This window comes from Rhipicephalus microplus, chromosome X, assembly GCF_043290135.1.
Source record: "Rhipicephalus microplus isolate Deutch F79 chromosome X, USDA_Rmic, whole genome shotgun sequence".
NCBI lineage: Eukaryota > Metazoa > Arthropoda > Arachnida > Ixodida > Ixodidae > Rhipicephalus > Rhipicephalus microplus.
The window spans coordinates 126,799,544-126,819,497 of record NC_134710.1 but is presented as its reverse complement, the minus strand read 5'-3'; the positions used below and the strand labels follow the sequence as shown (position 1 = coordinate 126,819,497).

The 19,954-nt window shown below is 44.4% G+C and overlaps 1 protein-coding gene across 1 annotated transcript in view; it reads right to left on the bottom strand.

Annotated features, from left to right (window-relative positions):
• Nucleotides 1-19,482, bottom strand: part of LOC119176827 (dnaJ homolog subfamily A member 2) — a 55,015-nt gene extending 35,533 nt beyond the window's left edge. The window contains exons 1-4 of the mRNA XM_075877640.1: nt 19,326-19,482; nt 18,873-18,932; nt 18,524-18,626; nt 9,678-9,807 (exon numbers count right to left, since the gene is read on the bottom strand). Coding sequence (XP_075733755.1) covers nt 9,678-9,807; nt 18,524-18,626; nt 18,873-18,932; nt 19,326-19,394 — 362 coding nt within the window. The 5' untranslated portion in view covers nt 19,395-19,482. The remainder of the gene's footprint in view (nt 1-9,677; nt 9,808-18,523; nt 18,627-18,872; nt 18,933-19,325) is intronic.
• Nucleotides 19,483-19,954: the final 472 nt, after the last annotated feature.

Here is a 19,954-nt window from a genome sequence, read left to right as displayed (position 1 = left end):
CAGAAGTGTTGGACTTCGAGGCATCGGTAAAGAACTCGGGGCATGTGTATTTATGTTGTAGTTCTAAAAAGTATGTATGTGTGTGTGCAAGTGGTGCGTGCTTTGCGGCTTCCACAGAAGAGAAGTCAGAGTCTATAAACTGCCACGATGGCAGATATGCAGCAGGAGCCATCAAACTGTGTTCGAGAAGAGACCTGTTTCTTCGGCCAGGCCCCTTACACGAAGGGCTGCCTTATCGAAGGACTGTTCTCGAACAAGACAAATCATTAATTGTTAAATGAGAAGGGTGTTGCTTGTCTGCCTTCACCTTCTAAAAGTACACAAAAGACATGCAACATCTCTGTAGGTGGAGTGACCATTCATTCGAATCCACGTACAGGCTCTCCACGGGGCTAGTTCGAAAAGCACCCGGAGAGAGGCGAATTCCTAGATGGTGGACAGGGTCAAGAATCTTTAAGGCTGATGGTGTCGCTGTCACAAAACGAGCGCTCAAAAAAGGGCGCGCCGCCAAATTCTCGCGACGAAACGCCGGAGTGACGCCGCGAGGTCAACAATAAAAAAAAAAAGAAAAGCATCCAAAGACTCCCCGGGCACGCGTTCCTCTCCCCTCGGAAGCGTAGGTTCACCGACGAACCTCCTCACCCCACATCGGCGGCCGAGCAAGCACTCAAAATTTCTCGATGGAAAGAGGCGTGGTTATGCCGGGTTGAGTCATCCGTCGCGGACGGCCCTCGTACCGTCTCGCACTTCCCCCCAGCCTTCGCTGCGCATCGCGCTGACGAAATGATGAGAATTTTCTGGAATCACGCGCGGAAGGTATTTAACCGAGCAGCGGAGATGGGAGATCAGAAGAAGACGGAAGTTAGCGCCAGAGCGCGTAGGGATTCCGCCGTGTAGTCGGCGAAGGTTTTGTCCGTAGAGACAAAGCAGGAGAAGAAGATTTCCACCTGAGGGGTGACGACTCGAGCTACAGGCAAGAGTGTGTGTTTACCGCTATCGAGCGAAGACGCGTGGCAACAGCTGCGTGTGTGAAGCCGACGTGTTTCCGGCGAAGAAGTTTGAAGCTTGGAGAGTGGACAATTGAAGACGCGAGGTTTCCTGAAAGAGAAACTTCGGGGGCAGTGGAACGCGAGGTTTCCTGGAAGAGAAACTTCGGGGGCAGCGGAATGCGAGGTTTCCTGGAAGAGAAACTTCGGGGGCAGCGGAACAACAACAACACTGGACTTTGAGTGAGTGATTCTCGGAAGAGTGTCATCCAGACTTTTGTTCCAAGAACTTTGGACTGAATAGGTTTTATATCTCTTTAGTCTTTAAGTGTCTTGGTTGTTCAATGCATGCGACTGCATTGTAGTGCGTATTGTTGTCTGTGTCCGTTGTTTCGAGTGTGCCTGATTGTACTGTGTAGTACGTTGTTTGATTGGTGACATATTGTACTCAACTATTGTGGAGTGTGCATACTTGTGTATTGTTTTGATCTGCAATTATTGAGAATATAATTTTGTTTTGTTTATCAACTCTCGGCTCTGACTTGTTCTTTGGGCCACAGCCGGCGTCCGCTGGCGCGCCAAAAAGGACCACTTCTAAATTGTCCACGCTTTCGTGGTGCGGTTCGGGGGCCGATACTTCGGCCCTTGGAATTAGCCCGGCGATCGCCTCCCTAATTAATGAGACCTGTGACAGTCTCAGACTGATAGATTATAGCACCGTAATCTAGGCATGTGCGTACGAGGATTTTATACAAATTCATCAGATCTTTCCTGTCACTACCTCACATAGTGCGTGACAACACTTTCAAAATATTCATTGTTTTTAAGCACCTGTCTTTTAAATACTTGATGTGTGGGATGAAGGTTAGTTTTGTGTCTAATATTAGTCCAAGAAACTTGTGCTCGGCCTTCACTGACAGAGGTTGACCATGCAGGTCAATGTCGGGGTCAGGATGGAGGCCCCTCTTTCGGCAGAACAAGACGCAAGTGCTCTTTTGCGTGTTGTGTAAAAAACCATTCTCATCTGCCCATTGAGATAACTTGTTCAACCCTAGTTGAACCCGACGTTGGCACATTGAGATGTTGCACGACTTGAAATCAATCTGTACATCATCGACATATATGCAGTAAAATATATTACGTAGGAGAGACAGGTGCAAGGAATTCATTTCAACTATGAAAAGTGTGCAGCTCAATACACCTCCTTGTGGCGCTCCTGTTTCTTAGACAAATATTCGGGATAAGGCAGTGCCAACTCAGACACAATGTCTGGTTGGACAGGTCGCTTTCGATGATTGTCAGCATTCTCCCCCACACACCTAAATGCGACAGGTCTCTCAATATTCCAAAGCGCCATGTAGTGTCATATGCCCTTTCCATATCGAGGAACACAGAAAGAAAAAATTGGTTACGAACAAAAGCATCACGAATTTGAGCCTCAATATGAACAAAGTGGTCAGTGATGGACCGAGCCTCTCGAAACCCACACTGGTATAGGTCACGTAGGCCATTGCAGTGGACTCCCAATAAACTAAACTCGTTGAAACGAAAATGCCTCATTGACGGCTGTAAATGCGCCGTAAAATTCCTCGCACTAACATGGGTAAAAACGTAGAGGTAATAAAATTATGACAGTGGACTTAAATATGTGCAGTGAAAGTGGATGGCAAAATGTCATTAAATAAAACCATAAACCATTAAATAAAACCAGCACAAACTCTAAACACAGCATAGACTCGCTCAGGCCAAAGGTAGTCTCACAACCATGTCAACACCTCGAGACAAGCCAATTCAGTAGCCATTCTCGCTTGTGGTGGCTGTGGTATGGTGGCTAAAAGGAGAGGTGTCAGCATCGTCCCTGCCTTGCCTTCAAAGGAGGCGTGCCGGTCTTTCATTTCACCGCGGAGCAGCAGCAAGTCGCCACCATGATCAGTCGAGAGTGCTCGCCAGCCGCTAGTGCGGCACTTTTTAGTCGCTTGCTCGTGTGCTCTCGAGTCGCAACATCTGCGCTTCGCCTATTTGGACTTGTTCGGGATAAATACGTGCCGATGTGACCAGGCCACAAGTGATGGGTAAACAGCAAACGCACTGCCTTGCACCTGCATGCAATGCGGGATATGTTGCAGCTCGCAAAGAAGGGAAGAAAGCGTCTCTTCTCTGCTCCCGCCGACAACAAACCGCGCAAGGCCTGGGAGCGTGCGATTCCCTGTGCTGACAAACCACTGGAAAAGACTACCTTGTGTGCGAAGCTCATTTCGACGAAAGATTCATCGTCCGTAGCTACAAGCATGTTATCAACAGGTTCTTAGCAACTTGGGAAAAAGCTGTACCCAAGGAGGGTGGGTTACCGAGTGAATAAAATGCCGAAGGACTTTGCGTCACTAACCAGCACCCTTTTCATCCCGCACTATGTCACGAAAACCTTACGCTATAAATACTTGATGACATCTCGCCTCTGCCAAGACGTGTTTAAAATTCTTTTGGAATTATGAAGCAAATGTCTGGCTCAAATGATCATCCTTCACCAACACAATTTCTGATCTCTGTGAATTGCCCGTTTTTACAGTTTGGCACAGGCACCCTCCAGTGGAAACGTACTTTATGGAATTCTGAGCAGCCGTCGATGTCCGAGCATCCACAATAATTCAATAAAATTGCAGAATAAGCTGGATGAGCTGCTATATGTGGGGTGCCTGAACGAGGTTCATGAAATGATTGTTGCTTGTGAAGCCCTCCCTGACCACACTGATCTCATTGGACGCAAAAGTGACGCCCGGATCACTTATGTCAGTGGCCATGTGGCCCGAAGATTGTGAAAAAGGCGAAGTGCAACGAATGTAGGAGGTTGTTGCTTCACTCCGAGAATTCCAGCTTGCTTCCGGCAGAATCATGCCTCACACGTTATATAGACAGAGGTGGCCTTCAGTACCCGTCCTTAACAGACCTGGACAAAGCTATGGAAGATGCATTCACCTGTTGCTTCAGCTTCAACAAGTTGAAATGTGACAGCATAACAGACCTGATCTCTTTCTTGCCTGCCTGAAGAGGTTAAATATGGTCGGCTGTGAACACCAGAATCTGAAAGTGACAAATCAGATAATTCGATTATTTACGCTGAGCAAAATGCATTTTCTTGCTGCTGGAGAAAATGCGTCCATAAAAAGCGGAACAAATGAAGTTCTTGAAGTTGAGACTTATGAGTTAACAGTCATGGTATTAACTCAGCAAACAAGGTTTTATTTTATGTTATTGAGCATTAATCACATTGTGTTTCTTGTGATTTTACTATTGTCTTGTTCACAATGTTACAAATCTCCCATTAACTAACAACGGTGATGTCACTGTCTGGCTGTGTTTCACATATGCAGAAATCAATTTTTTCGTGAACTGGTTTGAGACTGTTCGCCAATCAAATTTCAATGTCATGTGCGTATGTATGCCTATTGTACCATCGTATATTTACTGTTCTTTTTAGCTGCCTTATTCACTTGCTTTAGCAGAGTTTCGTATAACTTGTTCTCTTCAACCTTAATGCGTATGTTGTGTTTATTTTTCATGTTTTTCGCTTTCGTGAAATAAATGTCTTGCTTGTAAAGTAGGCCTTGATTGCGCAAGTCAAAAATAACGGTCGCCAATATCTTTACGTGCATCGAGACTTCACGGAGAACACTGCGTATCTAAGTGAAAACTCCACGGACTTAACTTTGGTGTCAAGCTCACGGCAAGCCACTTGATTCTCCATCTCCTAAGCTTCATAGTTGATATACTACAAAGAGAATTGAAAACACTAGTTTTCAGTGCCAATACACGCTTTGCAGTGCGGCACCAGAATTGTGACAGGTAGACTTATTATCCGCAGGGTAGCCTAAAATATTTGCAACGACAAACGACTGATACGCACGCACGGGCGGGCGCGAAGAGGGACATCTTAAAAGTGACCGCAGCGCCGCCGCATCCGAATGAATTCTCGCTTGCTCTCCAGCGCGCCGATGCCGACACCTCTCTTTCTAGCCACCATAGCTCTGGAAGTCGAGTCGGCAAGTCAGTTGTGTATTAGGCCTATTTGTGCGGCTAAGTGAGGTAGATCCCGGTGTTATTTCAGCCGGATGGAAAGGAAGCGGCAGAACCATTCATTCCCGCTTCAAAAAAAGCTGCAAATTCTTCAGGAGCTCGATCAAAGTGGCCTGCCCAAGACTGAGGTGGCGAAAAAATGCAACATCCCAAAATCGACGCTGTTGCGGATCTGCAAAGACAGTGAGAAGATTGAAGGTGCTTTAAAGAATGGGACCCTTACATCTATGCGGATGCGAATGCGGACGATGGCTTATCAACTCGAAAAAGTTCTTTTTCTGTGGTTCAAGCCTGCACAGAGTTCCAATTTGCCCATAAGCGGACGAATTCTCGAGCAGAAAGTTCAAGAGATCGTCATGCAAATGGATGTTGAGAACTTCGTCCTAAGCAATGGATGGCTCAGCTGCTTCAAAACACACCATGGCCTAGTCATCAAAGCAATCTCGGGTGAGAGTGTTGCAGTCAACAAGGACATTTGCGCCGACTGGCAACGAGCACGGCTTAAGGAAATTGACGAGTTTTGAGCCACGAGATGTCTTCAACGTTGACGAGATTGATCTTTTTTTATAAGGCTCTTCCATCAAAGACTAACCTTCAAAGGCGAAGCGTGTAGTGGAGGAAAACACAGTAAAGATCACATCACTGTACTGGTGGATGCGATAATGACAGGAGATGAGAAATTGAAGCTGTTGGTAACAAAAAAATCAAGGCACCCACATTGTTTTAAAAAAGTTTGACACCTTCCCGTTGTGTACCATTCAAACTGAACAGCGTGGATGACCATGGCTATTTTCAAAAACTGGCTATGGGAGGAAGACGCAACATTTACGAGGCAAGGCAGGAAGGTTGTCTTCATCGTGGATAATTGCCCAGTCCACAGTCAGGTTGAAAGACTCCAAGCCATCACTCTGGAGTTCTTGCCAGCCATGCAATGGCAGTGATCCAGCCAATGCATCAAGAGGTTATTCAGAACATTAAATTTCATTATCACAGACGATTGCTCCATCGAATGCTGTTTTGTGCAGACAGTGGGAAATGCGACAGCATAGATTTATTGGCCGCCATCCACATTTTGGCTAATGCCTGAGAGCAAGTAAAGGCAACAACAATACACAGATCTTTTCATCATGCTGGCTTTTAAGTGTAAGAAGTAGTACCTCATGAAGAACACAGCCCTGCTGATGCGGACATTGATGTATGCAGTGAGGTCGTGCAGTCTGCCCCTTTCACGCTGCAGGACTACAAATACATTGATGAAAATGTTCGTACCTGTCATGAGGAGACTGTCGAGGAAATGACTGCCGAAGTGGAAGATGAGGATCAACAGTCCAGCGATGAATGTGATGATAATATTGCCAGTGTAGTGGTGCCACCAGACCGATCGGCTAAGAAGGGTATTGAACGTTTGCAGCGCTATTTTGAGCATGCGGCTTGTCCAGAATTTATGGACAGTTTTTCAAGCATGGGAGCGCACCTTGTGAAAAACAACTCAAGCTTGCTAAACAAACCACTCTTCACTCCTTTTTTTCTCCTACTAATCCTCATGAGTAAGGTGAGGTTAGTGCAATTTAAATAAATTGTTTATTCACTAGATAAGTGTACTTTGTTGAAATGAAACTTCTGATAAATGGAACAGTTTTATGGATCCCCTTCGAGTTCCGTTTAAGAGGAGTCGACTGCAGTTTTAAGGAAGTGCATCAGGCACCTGTTTATAATTTTCTAAAAGACCTTGCAAAGACAGCTGGTTAACGCTATTGGCCTGTAGCTGGAAACTGAGGATGGGTCCTTGCCTTGTTTTAGAATTGGGATAATGATAGCTTCCTTCCAGGCTGAGGGTAGCTCGGCGGAATACCATATCGCATTATACAGCGAGAGGAGAGCTTTTTGGGTTTCAATGGGCAGATGTTTCAGCATTTCATATGCCACATGGTCCAGGCCTGGGGTAGATTTATTGCAGCAGGTAAGTGAGGCTTGTAGTTCAGCCGAACAGAACCTGCTACCTTACTAACCATGTTCCAGACTCTCGCCTCATCTGTGTATGAATTAATGCCCGATAAGAATTTCTGTTCTTGCCTGTCGGCGCGTCCTCCTTCCTTGCAACTTGATGTTCTTAAAGTTTATAAATTCTTGGCTGTAGGAGAGTCTCTAAGCAACTTCCATGCCTTATTTTGTTTTTTAAGCGCATTACGGCACTCATTCCACCATGGGACTCATTTGCCCGACGGTCCACATGTTTGTGGAATACATTTCGTTGCTGCATCTACCAAGAAAGCTGTAAAGTAGCACACAGCGTCATGCTTAACGCCCCTATGTCAGTCCAAGTTAAATAGAGTCATTTTTTCAAACTGTTCTCAATCGGCTTTGTTGGTGAGCCATTTTGAAACCTGTGAAGGACATATATTTGATATTGATGTGCTGAGAACTACAGGAAAATGGTCACTACCATATGGATTATTGATGAATTCCCATTTAAATAGAGGTAGGAGTGATGGAGATGTTATACCGAGGTCTATTGATGAGTAGGTATTGTTAACAATATCGTAATATGTTGGCTTTTTGCGATTCAGGAGACACGCGCCAGAAGCAAAAAGGAACTGTTCAATCGGGCGACCTCGTGCATCGCAGCATCTCCCCATAAGCTATCATGCGTATTAAAGTCCCCTAGGAACCCATAGGCTTCTGGGAGTTGATCTATGAATGACTGGAATTCCTGTTTATTGATTTGGTGATGCGGGGGTATGTAAATAGAGCAAATTGTGACCAGTTTGTTGAAGAGGACAGCCCGGACGGCTACAGCCTGAAGAGGTGTGTGAAGCGGTAAATGTGCACAAGCTGTTCCTTGATCAACTACGATGGCAACACCGTCAGATGATGCGACAGCATCATCCCAATCTTTTCAAAAAATAGTGTAACTGCGTAGAAAGTCTGTGCGCTTTGAAGTGTGTTTCTTGCACACACAGCCTTTTTGGTGTATGTTTGTGTAGAAGTTCTTAGATATCGTCGAGGTTTCTCAGCAGTCTTCTGACGAACGTTCCACTGTAGTATTTGTGTCATTTTATTGTGTGATGCTATGTGTAGAAAAGTGTTAACTTTGGTTGCAGGGCCTTTTGGGGGCCCTGTAATTCGGGGTTTTTCTTTTTCAGCGTGCTCCTAAGAGTTGTGCCTATCCTTTGGCGCTTGAGGCGCCGGAGGAGGGGGATTTGTATCCATCACCTCCTGCGAGGTGATACGAGGTGTAGATGATGCTTGATTAGCAGGCACGTTCATAGAAGTTTCGGACCTAACTGCGGGTGCAGTAGTCCGGGGTTTAGCAGACTCTGAAGTCTGCTGAACATGTTTAGCAGGAGGCGGAGCAGCACAGGCTACTCCAGCTTTGGGCGCAGACGATGCAACCGTGGTCACACAACCGTGGTCACACAACCGTGGTCACAATCGCGGGCGCGAAAAGATGCGATGCGGCACCCTGGCACTTCACATCTACAAAGGAAGGAGAGTGGTTGCTGTGGAGAGAGAAGTGCTGGCGCACTTCTTGAAAAGACAGATTGAATTTAACTTTAAGTTCAACAATTTGTTTTCCCTTTTTTCAGAATGGGCACAATCGCGAGTAGGCAGGATAGTCTCCTCCACAGTTCACACAGTGGGCTGCAGCAGTACAATCGTCCGATGGGTGTTCGTTGGAGCTACAGCTTGCGCTAGTAGACTGCCCTCTGCAGCTTTGCGACCCATGTCCAAAGCACTGACATTTGAAGCACCTACGAGGATTTGGTATGTAGGGCCTGACTCGAGGCTTGCAGTAGCCGGTCTCAAGTGAATCGGGCAAGTCACTGGTACCCGACGTGATAATTATATGTTTTGTTAGTGTTTCTTTTTTTGTTTCATCATATCACTATTCTTTGGACCTTCACTACATTCTGGTCTTGCCAGCCTTCCAATAGTTCACTCTCCGATAATCCAAGAAGGTCGTCATCATAAATGACACCGCCAACTGTGTTCAAGGATCTGCGGGGGCCTATGGAAACTGGGACATCCCCAAACGCTACTAGATTAGATAGGTTGTCGTATTGAAGCTTGTCACGAACCTCCAAAAGGAGGTCGCCGCTTCCCAACTTGGTTACATGATACCCTGGGCAGTGAGTGTTTTCGAGACAAGAAAAGGTGAGGTTGCTCGGACTGTTTTGTTTTCTTTCCGACATGAAACTTGGGGAATGACGCTTTAGGCACGGCGGCACATTTTTTCAGGGTCACGTATATTTACAACAGTACACAGGAGATTATGGCATCACCATGCAAAGTAAAAAACACGCTTAGGCGCGTATTATTTTCTTGGTATTCCTGGTGATGCTCGGAAACTCATGTAGTCAACTCTGCTAGGTCATTATAGTTCACTATAATTCAGCCTTTTTTCCCCCACTGAAGCTGAAGTTGGCATCAAAATTCTTGCTTTTGGGGCTGTTTTGGAGCCGTTTGGTGCAATTCTCGCGATTTTGATGCTTTTGGAGCAGCTTGGCGCAAGAAAACGGAAACATAAAAAATGCGCAATATGCGCGCAGGTATCTCACCCCTGCTGGATCAGTACGCAACAAGGAAGCAATTTTTATTAATGATGTCCAGGGCACTTACTTCAAAGGGTGAATTGTGTCTTCACCTCGTTGACGGCGCCTCCGACCACTTGACCCACCCATGCCAAACATTCCTCCAAAAGGGCTCCCACCAAAGATGTGCGAGAAGATGTCCTCTGTTCCAAAAGGACCTGCACCAGAGACCATACGTCGGCAAAAAATGTGAAGCTCACTCAGCCTTATAAAATATATTTTGCATTTAGGGCTCACTCGAACTTAGACTTCCCAAAATTTTCCTCAACCAAACTCGCTCAGACCCCAATTCGATAAAACATTTTTCAACTGGGTGCAACTGTAGTCAAAATCGCCAAAATATCACTCGATTGATATGGGGGTTTAACGTCCCAAAACCACCATATGATTATGAGAGGCGCCGTAAAATATCACTCGCAAGGACTAACTCGGACTCAGACTTGCTACTAACGACTCCGTCAGCATAGAAGTGGCTTTTTCAACTATGTTGTCAGTATCTTTTAACAGCAATATCTCACGTAATCTGTGCTCTCCTTGGCCCCCCTTTTGATATTGTACCTTCGAATAAGAGTTATCAGTAGTTGCAATTTCATAAAAACATTTTTATTGAAAGAGATGTTTCTCCACAAGATATTTTTACCAAGTACTTCCCGTGGAAAGGCTCGGTGAGTTGAGGGAGAAGAGGGGGTAGACAATAAACCAACATTAATAAAGATTCCCTGCATCACAAGTAAGTTCCGATCACTTCCGATATTGAAGGATGCAGCGATATCAAAGCGTATGATTTTATTTGAATGGAGAAATAACTTGCTCCAGCAAAAGCTGCACACAATGACAATTTTTAACATCGGCAGTGATGTTCGGTCATGCGAGTGCTCCACAAGTGGCTGCGTATTCCGAGCGATTGGACAAACCAAGTCTTACACAACATTCATGTGGTCCCAGCAGGGTCACAATATTTGTGCTCAAAAATAATTTTTACAGTAATTTACCAGATACAAAAGGGTATCTGTTTTTTAAATGCCTAGCTTTGAAAACAATTGACAAGACACTATGTTCTGCACAATGCCCACCACAAACTAGGACAGACTTCCAGTACAGGTAAAGAAGAGGGAAGTTTCTTGTGTGAGCTCAGATTTTAAACTATGAAGACTAGCAACTTCAATTTTCGTGCACCAATTCATCTCTTTTTTTTCATTCACCCTAGCATTCAGTACTACATAAGGTAGTTAAAAACTATGCCAGTGCTGAACAAACAGCAGTCACTGTGAAAGCTCAAACAGCAGTTTTTCCAAATTCCCAAAGCCTACTGTAAACTCTCTTGGGACAACTAATACAAGTACACTTGTAAAAGGAGGAAGGACCGGGAGGTTAGCCAGTTCTCAGACCGGCTGGCTGCCATGTGCTAGGGAAGGGGAAAAAAAGACAGAAAAGAGAATAAGTAAAAAAAGGATGGGGGGGGGGGGGAAGAAAGACAACAGTACGTTCCACAATGCTGCTTACAGTCTGTCTAAGACCACTTGCCCGCAAGGAGCACAACAACGCTCTCAATGCTTTGAGTGTTGACTGTCTCAGCCAATGTCCTTTCGTCCGACAGTTGACGATTGTCAAGTCTATCTAGAACTTTCAACAGTTCTTTCCTTGGTGCACTGAAGCGAGGATACTCGCAGATGTGATGGGGAATCATCTCCGCGCAGCCACCATGCTTGAAAGGTAACCATTACGCATGGAAGCACCCAATATACCATTATTCGTTATTGTGCGGAGATGTGTAGTACTCGTTCCACATCTTTAAGGCATTATGTGCACTTTCTGCGGTGGCTGATGACGAAGAAGTATGACAGAGTCCTTTGCAACGGGCTGGAAGCAATCAACGGACCATTCAAGCAATTCAGGTTGCACGATGCCCAATGCTATATTACAAAAATATTTACACTACTCTCTGCCTGACATGACTCCTTGGTATTTTCTCCGAAGAAACTCACGAGGATGGGAAATTAAATAACGCGGCACACTAAAAACCACTATATTACAGTTTTAGGAATTAGCATGTATACTCGAGCATTTATACATGACCATGAAGTCTATTAACAGCTTAAACAAAGTTTCCTTTATGTGAATTTGTCTCAGTGCTGCTTTCATGAGGAACATCCACAAACTGGGTCCTGGACCTATCGATTATTAAACTCTTTGATGGTAGTTATTAAGTATGTAAGTATACAGTGATAGAAACTACTCTGAAGCTATCAATAATGCTCATACTTGTATAGAGATTATAGAACATTTTGAATACTGAACGCAAGTATGTTGAAAAGCTTGCCTCACAAAAATTCTAGCGTCTGTCAGTTGCAAGCAAAAAATCATCTCGTCCATGACTGAAAAATCGAGACACAAACAAAACAATAAAAAATTTTGGTTCAAAGTGAGTATCCAACCCAAGTAACTTAATTTGAATGACAAGCAGGTGTTCTTGAAATGGATTGAAACTGCTTTGGGAAAAAAAAAAAAGATGATATGAATGTCATGAAGTGAACTGAGTCTCCTTAACACATGCAATATTGTGTGGCAGAATCCTAGAATTGTACCGGGCATCAAAACATGTGAGCTGCACGAGTGGATGTGTTGGAGCTGCCCTCACATTCTAAAGAGTGCAGCTATGCAAGTGCACAGGGCACCTTATGGACAAGTAGTGGGTGCTTCCTTAATTAAAAAAAAAAAAGAACTATGGTGTAGTGGGCACTTAGCAACTGTACATTCGGTAGACACTCTGATAGTTTTAAATGGCCAGTGTTACGTTCAAGAGCATTGCTTTCCTTGCGGCACACTTGAAAGTAGTGAACACAGGGCCCGATTTCGCTATCGTGCTTCGATTTTCTAAGGCAATGCTCAGGCATCCTTTTGCCCTTTACTGCCAAGTGTTGAGAATTTGAGACATACCAAAAACTTTGAGCAAGCCAGTCACAAAATGTATGCCACCGTTAATGCCTGCCGTCAAGTACTCGCGGAAAACGTAGCTTTCAGCTTGATAAATCTAGCGCAGTCTAGTCTAAGCTATTTTATGCTAGAACCAATTTTGTAGCTAATGACAGAGCGCGCAGCACGTGCAATAGATGCGCTCTCTTCATCTGGGTGATGCAAGTTGTACCTTCAGTAACTGTTTATTTGGTGTCTATGCACCAAAGAGGCAGCACACGACATGTTACATTGTTTAGAAATACGTTTTTGTTGCAAGGTCCTCGCTTCTGTGGCATATCGAGAATTTGCGACATACATAACAGTATGCATTAACATTGCATTTTAGATCATTTAAGAGCGGAATCATCAAAATGTTGCTATTCAAAGCAGTTAAATAAAAACAATTTTTAATTTTGCCAGGAAGTTTCGGGAAGAAATCGATCAGTTTTTATTATTGCGAAGAGAGGATTGTCACAGAATATAAAATACACAGAGGGTCCTAAAATATTAATCTGCAAAAGGACCCTCTGTAATGGTTACAAATAAATAAAACAAAGATTAGCAGCAGCTTTTTATAGAAACAAAAGTAACTAACAGTACTTTCCATTACAGTTACAAGTTCCTGTAACTTCAAGGTTACTGGTAACGTGTTACTAGTAACTGCCCAAGACTGAATAATATTAATTATAATAATATATGGAGTTCTACATCCCAAAACCACGGTATAATTATGAGAGACGCCACGTAGTGAAGGACTACAAATTTTGACCGCCTTGTGTTCAACATGCGCAGATTTAGCACAGAACACTGGCCTCCAACTATTTCCCCTCCACCGAAATGCGCCCAATCGAACCCGCGACCTTCGGGTCAGCAGCAGAACACCGTAGCCACCGATCAACCGTGGCAGAAGCTACCAAAAACTGCTCACAAGCTTGAACGGGCAGGGTCTTTAAGGGGCTTCCAACGCAACCGCAATTACAAATGCAGATGTGCTAGGGCAAGGAATTGCGAAAAAACTCTTGTAAATGAATGTCTATAGATACAGCATATTAGAGAAAAGGTGTCAACGCGTTGCCATCGTTCACATGTTCTGTGGGCGCGAAGTCCGGAAAATTAGATTGCGATGTTCAGATATAGACACGACAGACATTCTGCCAGCACGCGTGAAGTTATTTGTGAAAATTGCTTTCAGTATGTGCAGTGCGAATTTCTAAAGGGCAACTCCGACGATATTTCGAGGGTAATGAATCTCAATGAAATTCACTGGGCATGTTCATTTGCATGTTTCCACCATTCATGCCAAATTGCAAGCTTGAGAGTTTCAGATACTTTCCAAATGAATTTTATAGCTTGCTTCGAAACGCTCACCTCGCTTGTTAGAATTCATGGCAACACTGTGCCTTTGACGTTGAGTTTTGCATGGCGGAAGTCGCAGAACTGATGTGCCACTGCAGCGTCTGGTCTGCTTGTCTGCTATGAATTGTGTGGGTTAGGCCCGCACTTCCTTGGTTGAGCGTGCAATTTCCTTTTACATTTTGGTGGAAGTGCGATAGGTACCAAGTGGTGTGTTGTGAGCCACACGCGATTAGCCATGTATTCACCATAACAGCGTAAGCATTTTAGCCGATCACGGCTGACTGTGTGGACAGGGAGTGCTATCTGGCTAGCATTATGCGCAATCAGGCAGGTACGTGTAAATGATTAAGTCGCATGTAGTAGCGCACTTGGTTGGGTTTCGGTATTACGGTTTTTCGGTAATTAATTATTTTCAAATTTGTTGATTTCAGCTATCCCGCTGGTGACAAGAGTGTCTCTGGAAGATCAATGCACCATTATCATGACGTGGTCAAAAAATCACCAAAGTAGAACTTTGATAAAGCTATTGGCAGCACTCCTGGAACGACCGACATCCGCCAATGAATCACCCCCACAGTAACACGCTACCGATGGGGCTAGACATCATGAGCCACTGAGGAAAGCGTGTTTCGCCATTGAGCCGACTTGCACAACAGAAGCTGCATGGCCAGCGATCACAGCAACATTTATTACTTGAAACGCACGCACGTCGACCGCTTGTTTAGCTGAATAGTTCTAGGTACTATCGGCATCAAATGAAACGCGAACAGCTGAGCGCGTGGCACAAGCCTTATCAATGGCATAGTGCGTGCCGTTCACCAGTCATCGACACAGACAGGCCCACACATTCGGTGTGGCAGCACTGCACGATCCCCCTATAGTGCCGCATTTCTGCTCTTTCCAGGTATGGTAATGTTTGAAAGGAACAAAATAAAAAATACAGAGGTTAAACTACTGTAGCCGAAGACGAGTATTGTAGCACGGTTTGTCATCATGGAGCCCATAATCACGGAATGCCTGGCAAATTCTATTTATATTAGACAAAACTGTTCACAATGCTAGCAATTTCACGCTATTTCACTTTGTGCCGGTAAAGCAACACAATTTGCGGTCTCTGTTCTAAAGAAGCGCTCGACATTTCCAGTTAAAGTGAAGCCTTTTCCAGTCGGTCTTTGAAAGAAGGGTACAGGTGAAGCAGCGCTGGCAAACGAGATACAACGATCGTTTTGAAATAAACCGCCAGCCGATTATATTTCTCTTTTTGTTTTATCTTTCCAAGACACTGATTACACTGCGACGTTGAAGTAAAAGCAAGGAATTGCAAGTGATACAACCAAATACGCCCACGATGGCCACCATTATCACCATACCAAAACTGGGGCAGAAACTGAGATAACGCACTCTATAGGGAGATCGCGCAGTGCTGCCAATCTGGACGTGCACGCCTGTCAATGGTGATGACTGGACGGCCAACACTATACTGTTTCTAATGCTTGAAACACGCGCTCTGCTGTTCGGGTTTCATTTGATGCCGATAGTATGTGGTTGTGACTGATGGCCCTAAGAACAAGCTTCACACGTTAAGACGCACCGATGTGGCCGTTGTCGGTGAGAGACTATCCTAAGTCTGACTTTGGCACAGTTGGTGAAAAAGTTGGTGAAAAGTGGATTTGCAAACTGCACACATATCGGCCATATGATCTGTGGAGCATACAGGATCTATTATATCCACAGTCTTTCTTTATAGCAACAATGAACTTTTATTAAATATAAGTTATTGATTAAACTTTATTATGAGTGCTTTATGAACAATATTTTTTTAATAGTTACATACTTGCAATATGTTAAAGGGACCCTGCAACACTTTTTTTCGCAGGGCCAGCAAACGCTGACGATCCGTACACGAGGCTCCATGAGAACATGTGTGCTCAATATTTTAGTACAGCACCCCCCCCACCCCCCCCCCCCCCCGATGTGGAATTTACTATAAATTCTCGTAGTCTTCTAAAATCACTTTCGCTTCTTTTGACAAATAACGCTACAGGGTCAAAAATCTCTGCGTCCGAGGCCTAGTATCAACCAGTGGCTTATTTGATGACTGGGGCCACCGCGAGAGGCCGCGACTTGTCTACACGCGGACACACTGAAAAGCCGCGCATTTGAAGCGAGATAAAGAAAAAGTACTCGAGATCACAAGGCGCGCATGACATTTTTTCCCCTATACCATTCATTCCTGCTTAGCTGCCAGTGGTTTTGTCGGGACCACAGAAGAGAGAATGCAATTTGCAGCGTGCAATAAATTTAACTCCGCTCTACTGGACGGATTCTTAAAAATTTTTGCGGGGGTGAATTCGTAGGGCAATAAGCTTCTTCGGTGAATCCATTTTATGGCTACTTTGAAACGTGTTGCAGCCTTTAACGTTGACACTGCAAAACTCAACGTCACAGGCACAGTGTTGCCATGAATTCTGGCAAGCGAGGTGAGCGTTTCGAGGCAAGCTATAAAATTCATTTGGAAAGTATCTGAAACTCTCAAGCTTGCAATTTGGCATGAATCGTGGAAACATGCAAATGAACATGCCCAGTGAACTTCATTGAGATTCATTAACCTCGAAATATCGTCGGAGTTGCCCTTTAGAAATTCGCACTGCACATACTGAAAGCAATTTTCACAAATAACTTCACGCGTGCTGCCAGAATGTCTGTCGTGTCTATATCTGAACATCGCTGCTATCAGAAAAGTAATGCCATTATGTCACTGCACACTAAAGCAGACAAGAGAGTTCACCTGCAGCGTGTGGCAAGAAGCGTTCCCATGTGGCAGCACATTGGCTCACTTGCATTGTATGTCACGAGTATTAAAAGAAAAAAAATAGTGCCACATATGGCATTGCTTTTACTGGCAAATTTGAGTGACTGACTGTCATTAAATTTTGCACAGAATGTGTGCAATACCTATGCTTCCTAATAAACTTTTTGAATATCTAGTCAAAACAGCCTTGCCAAATGACCCAAATGTAGCGGAAAATGCTGATGTAGGACTTGTTTTGTTAAGTTTTGTTAACAATTCAATGTTCATGTAAACATGAACATTCTTTTTTTACTTTTACAGAAAGATAAATGCAATAGCAGCAGTTCCATAGATTATGTCTGCAGCACCTTTTATTCAGTTCTACATCATTAGCAGCCAATGCAAAAGCTGCACCAGTAGTGCAAATCACAGAAGAATCAGTACCTCCTCACGTTCTCAGCATTTAATGTTTAATGCTATACCTTTGCCATATATCACAACTATAAGCTGATGTCAGAGGTTAAGTAAAATCATACGCTTTCTGTGAATGCTAGTGCCCCTCGTAAGCAACACACATAGTGGTAAGCTTCAAGTATAGATGGTGTGTCGGGACTGCTGGCCACAAAAAAAAAAAAAAGTATGCGTTTGCCGGCAAACTGTCAGAGCCGAAATTTTTCAGGCAACAAGTCATGTTCTGCAGCATATTATAGGCAATGTTACATAAAATAACAGGTTTACTGATGCATGCTTACTTGTTTCATGCCTAATTGTTTCAATTTTTTGGTTGCGAATGCCAACTAACAGCATTCCACAGCATTCATGCGATAGACTAGTTATCAACTGTCAGGCAGCTTTCCTGCACGGAAAATATCCATGCCAGCACATGTCAGCTTTGGAATTTAGGTGCAGTAAGCAAGTCAGCAGGCACATAAGCAGGCATTCGGCTTTGGGAGACACTGCATAACACAGTCGCTAGACCTCCTTTACAGCTTCCCCAGACTTTTGCTCGCATTAGAATACACTTCCTATGGTATAGAGCTCTTAAATGCCACACAATATTTCGCAGAAACCAGACAAACTGATTGACTTGTGGGGTTTAACGTCTCAAAACCACTATTAGATTATGAGAGACGTCGTAGTGGAGGGCTCCGGAAATTTTGACCACCTGGGGTTCTTTAACGTGCACCCAAATCTGAGTACACGGGCCTACAACATTTCCGCCTCCATCGGAAATGCAGCCGCCACAGCCGGGATATGAACCAAACCAGACAAACTACCCATCACGTAATTCTTACAGTGTATGAAACAGTACAAAGAATGATTTTTAAAGCGCTACTTCAATCACAATGCGTCACTGGGTCTTGACCGTGGATCAAGCACAGTACCAAGTTGCTTGCCCCGATGTATGGTTTATAAGTAACGCGTGACTCGCTAGGTCATGCAAGGTCTAATGAGTGTGAAACATTTAGTGTTGCACACCCATTAGATGCCTATCACATATGTATAACAGCTTCGAAAAAGCAGAAAACGATCATATAATTTAGGTGTGAAATAAGTATTGCCACTGTACAGGTCAGTGTACTAATCTCAAGGCTATTTCAAGCAGTTAATTGAACAAAAGGGGGTGTGTTGGGCTCGCAACGTTGACAAATTAAGGGGCCAAGTAAGTGACAACTTTTTCCACGCAGACGCTTCCACCGACCGCTTTGAAGCGAACGAGAAGTCAAGACTAAAACAACACAAGCGACCGAAAATGGTGTTTTCACGCTTACTTTCGTGAACGCCCTCCTTGAGTCCATTGATACCATAGGTGTTGTAAATCTCTCGCTTCTTTGGGTCCGTCAGAACTTCGTAGGCGAAGGATATCTCCTTGAACTAGAAACAAAGAACAAGTTCGGCAGAAACATATTATCCTCCTGACGATAGTCATGCTGGGTTCGCGCTGTTGGCAGCCGCGGCAGAGATGCGAGATACCAGAATAACCGTTCAAAGCACATAATCCAGTCATCCAAGCAGATATGAAATATTCGTTCTTTTTGAAGGGCTAACCAATCCTTCGTATCAGCTTTCTGAACCGCCAACTGCACGAATACATCGTCGCACACAAAGCGTTATGAATACCTTTTCTCCTTCCTGTGGATTCTTGTCAGGATGGTACTCTTTCGCCAATTTTCTGTATGCCTGTAAAGTGGCAAGGCAAACGCAAAGTGTTTAAGCAAACTGGTAAAAACAGGAAGAGGCGAGTGCACCGTTGCAAATGCACCAGTGCCGCATCACTCACTGAAGTTACCTGCTCGTCGGAGCTCAACTGCGTTTGCAGATAATGCGCAAAACCTAGTAAAAATGTACAGCCATGGCCGAGGCAGTCGACCAGCTGAAATGCGACCATTTCGCCCCCTGGGCGTTAATGTCGATGCACAATTTAACAAAGCATCACCCCCAACATAAATTACTCCGATGAATAGATAGGCTTACTCAAGAGTAGGGCTAAGTTTCCGAGCCCGCTTTAGCTATCACTACCACAACACTGGTACCCAGCAGGCTCAACGAAGCAGCTTGACTACAGACACCTACCTTCTTGATTTCATACTCAGTGGCATTTCTTGAAACGCCTAACACATCGTACAACTTCCCATCAGACATCTTTACAAAGGAATGAAAGACCAGCCTTCAGTGAGCCCTCGGCAGCATCAGCCACTCGAATGACGTCAAGGAAGGCGGATGGATGAATGAATGAATGAATGAATGGATGGATTAAATGGCTGTACCCTTTATATCGGGCGGCGGCTAGCGCCATCTAGCCGTAATACTTAATAAACCAGATTTATCTCTGTTTTTTTTTCTTTAAACAGTGAAGTTGAGGACTCGTACTTTACAGTGAAGGGTTTAATTTTCACTCGTGCCTTGACTTTAGCCACCAATCACGTAACCTCCTTCTAGTTAATTCTACCCGCTTAAAGTCTTTTTTGCCCTCCCTGCCCCTAAACGCCAGTGGTTTGAAAAACTCTGCGCCATCATCCTGAACTACAGGGTGAAGCCCTTTAGAGAACATTAACAAGTGTTCGGCAGTTCCCTCTTCCTCTCCACACGCCCTGCATACCGTGTCTACCCCTTCGTATTTGGCCCGATATGTCTTGGTTCGCAATACTCCCGTCCTGGCCTGCAGTAGAGAACTACCCCGAGTATTATCATAGATCTTTTTC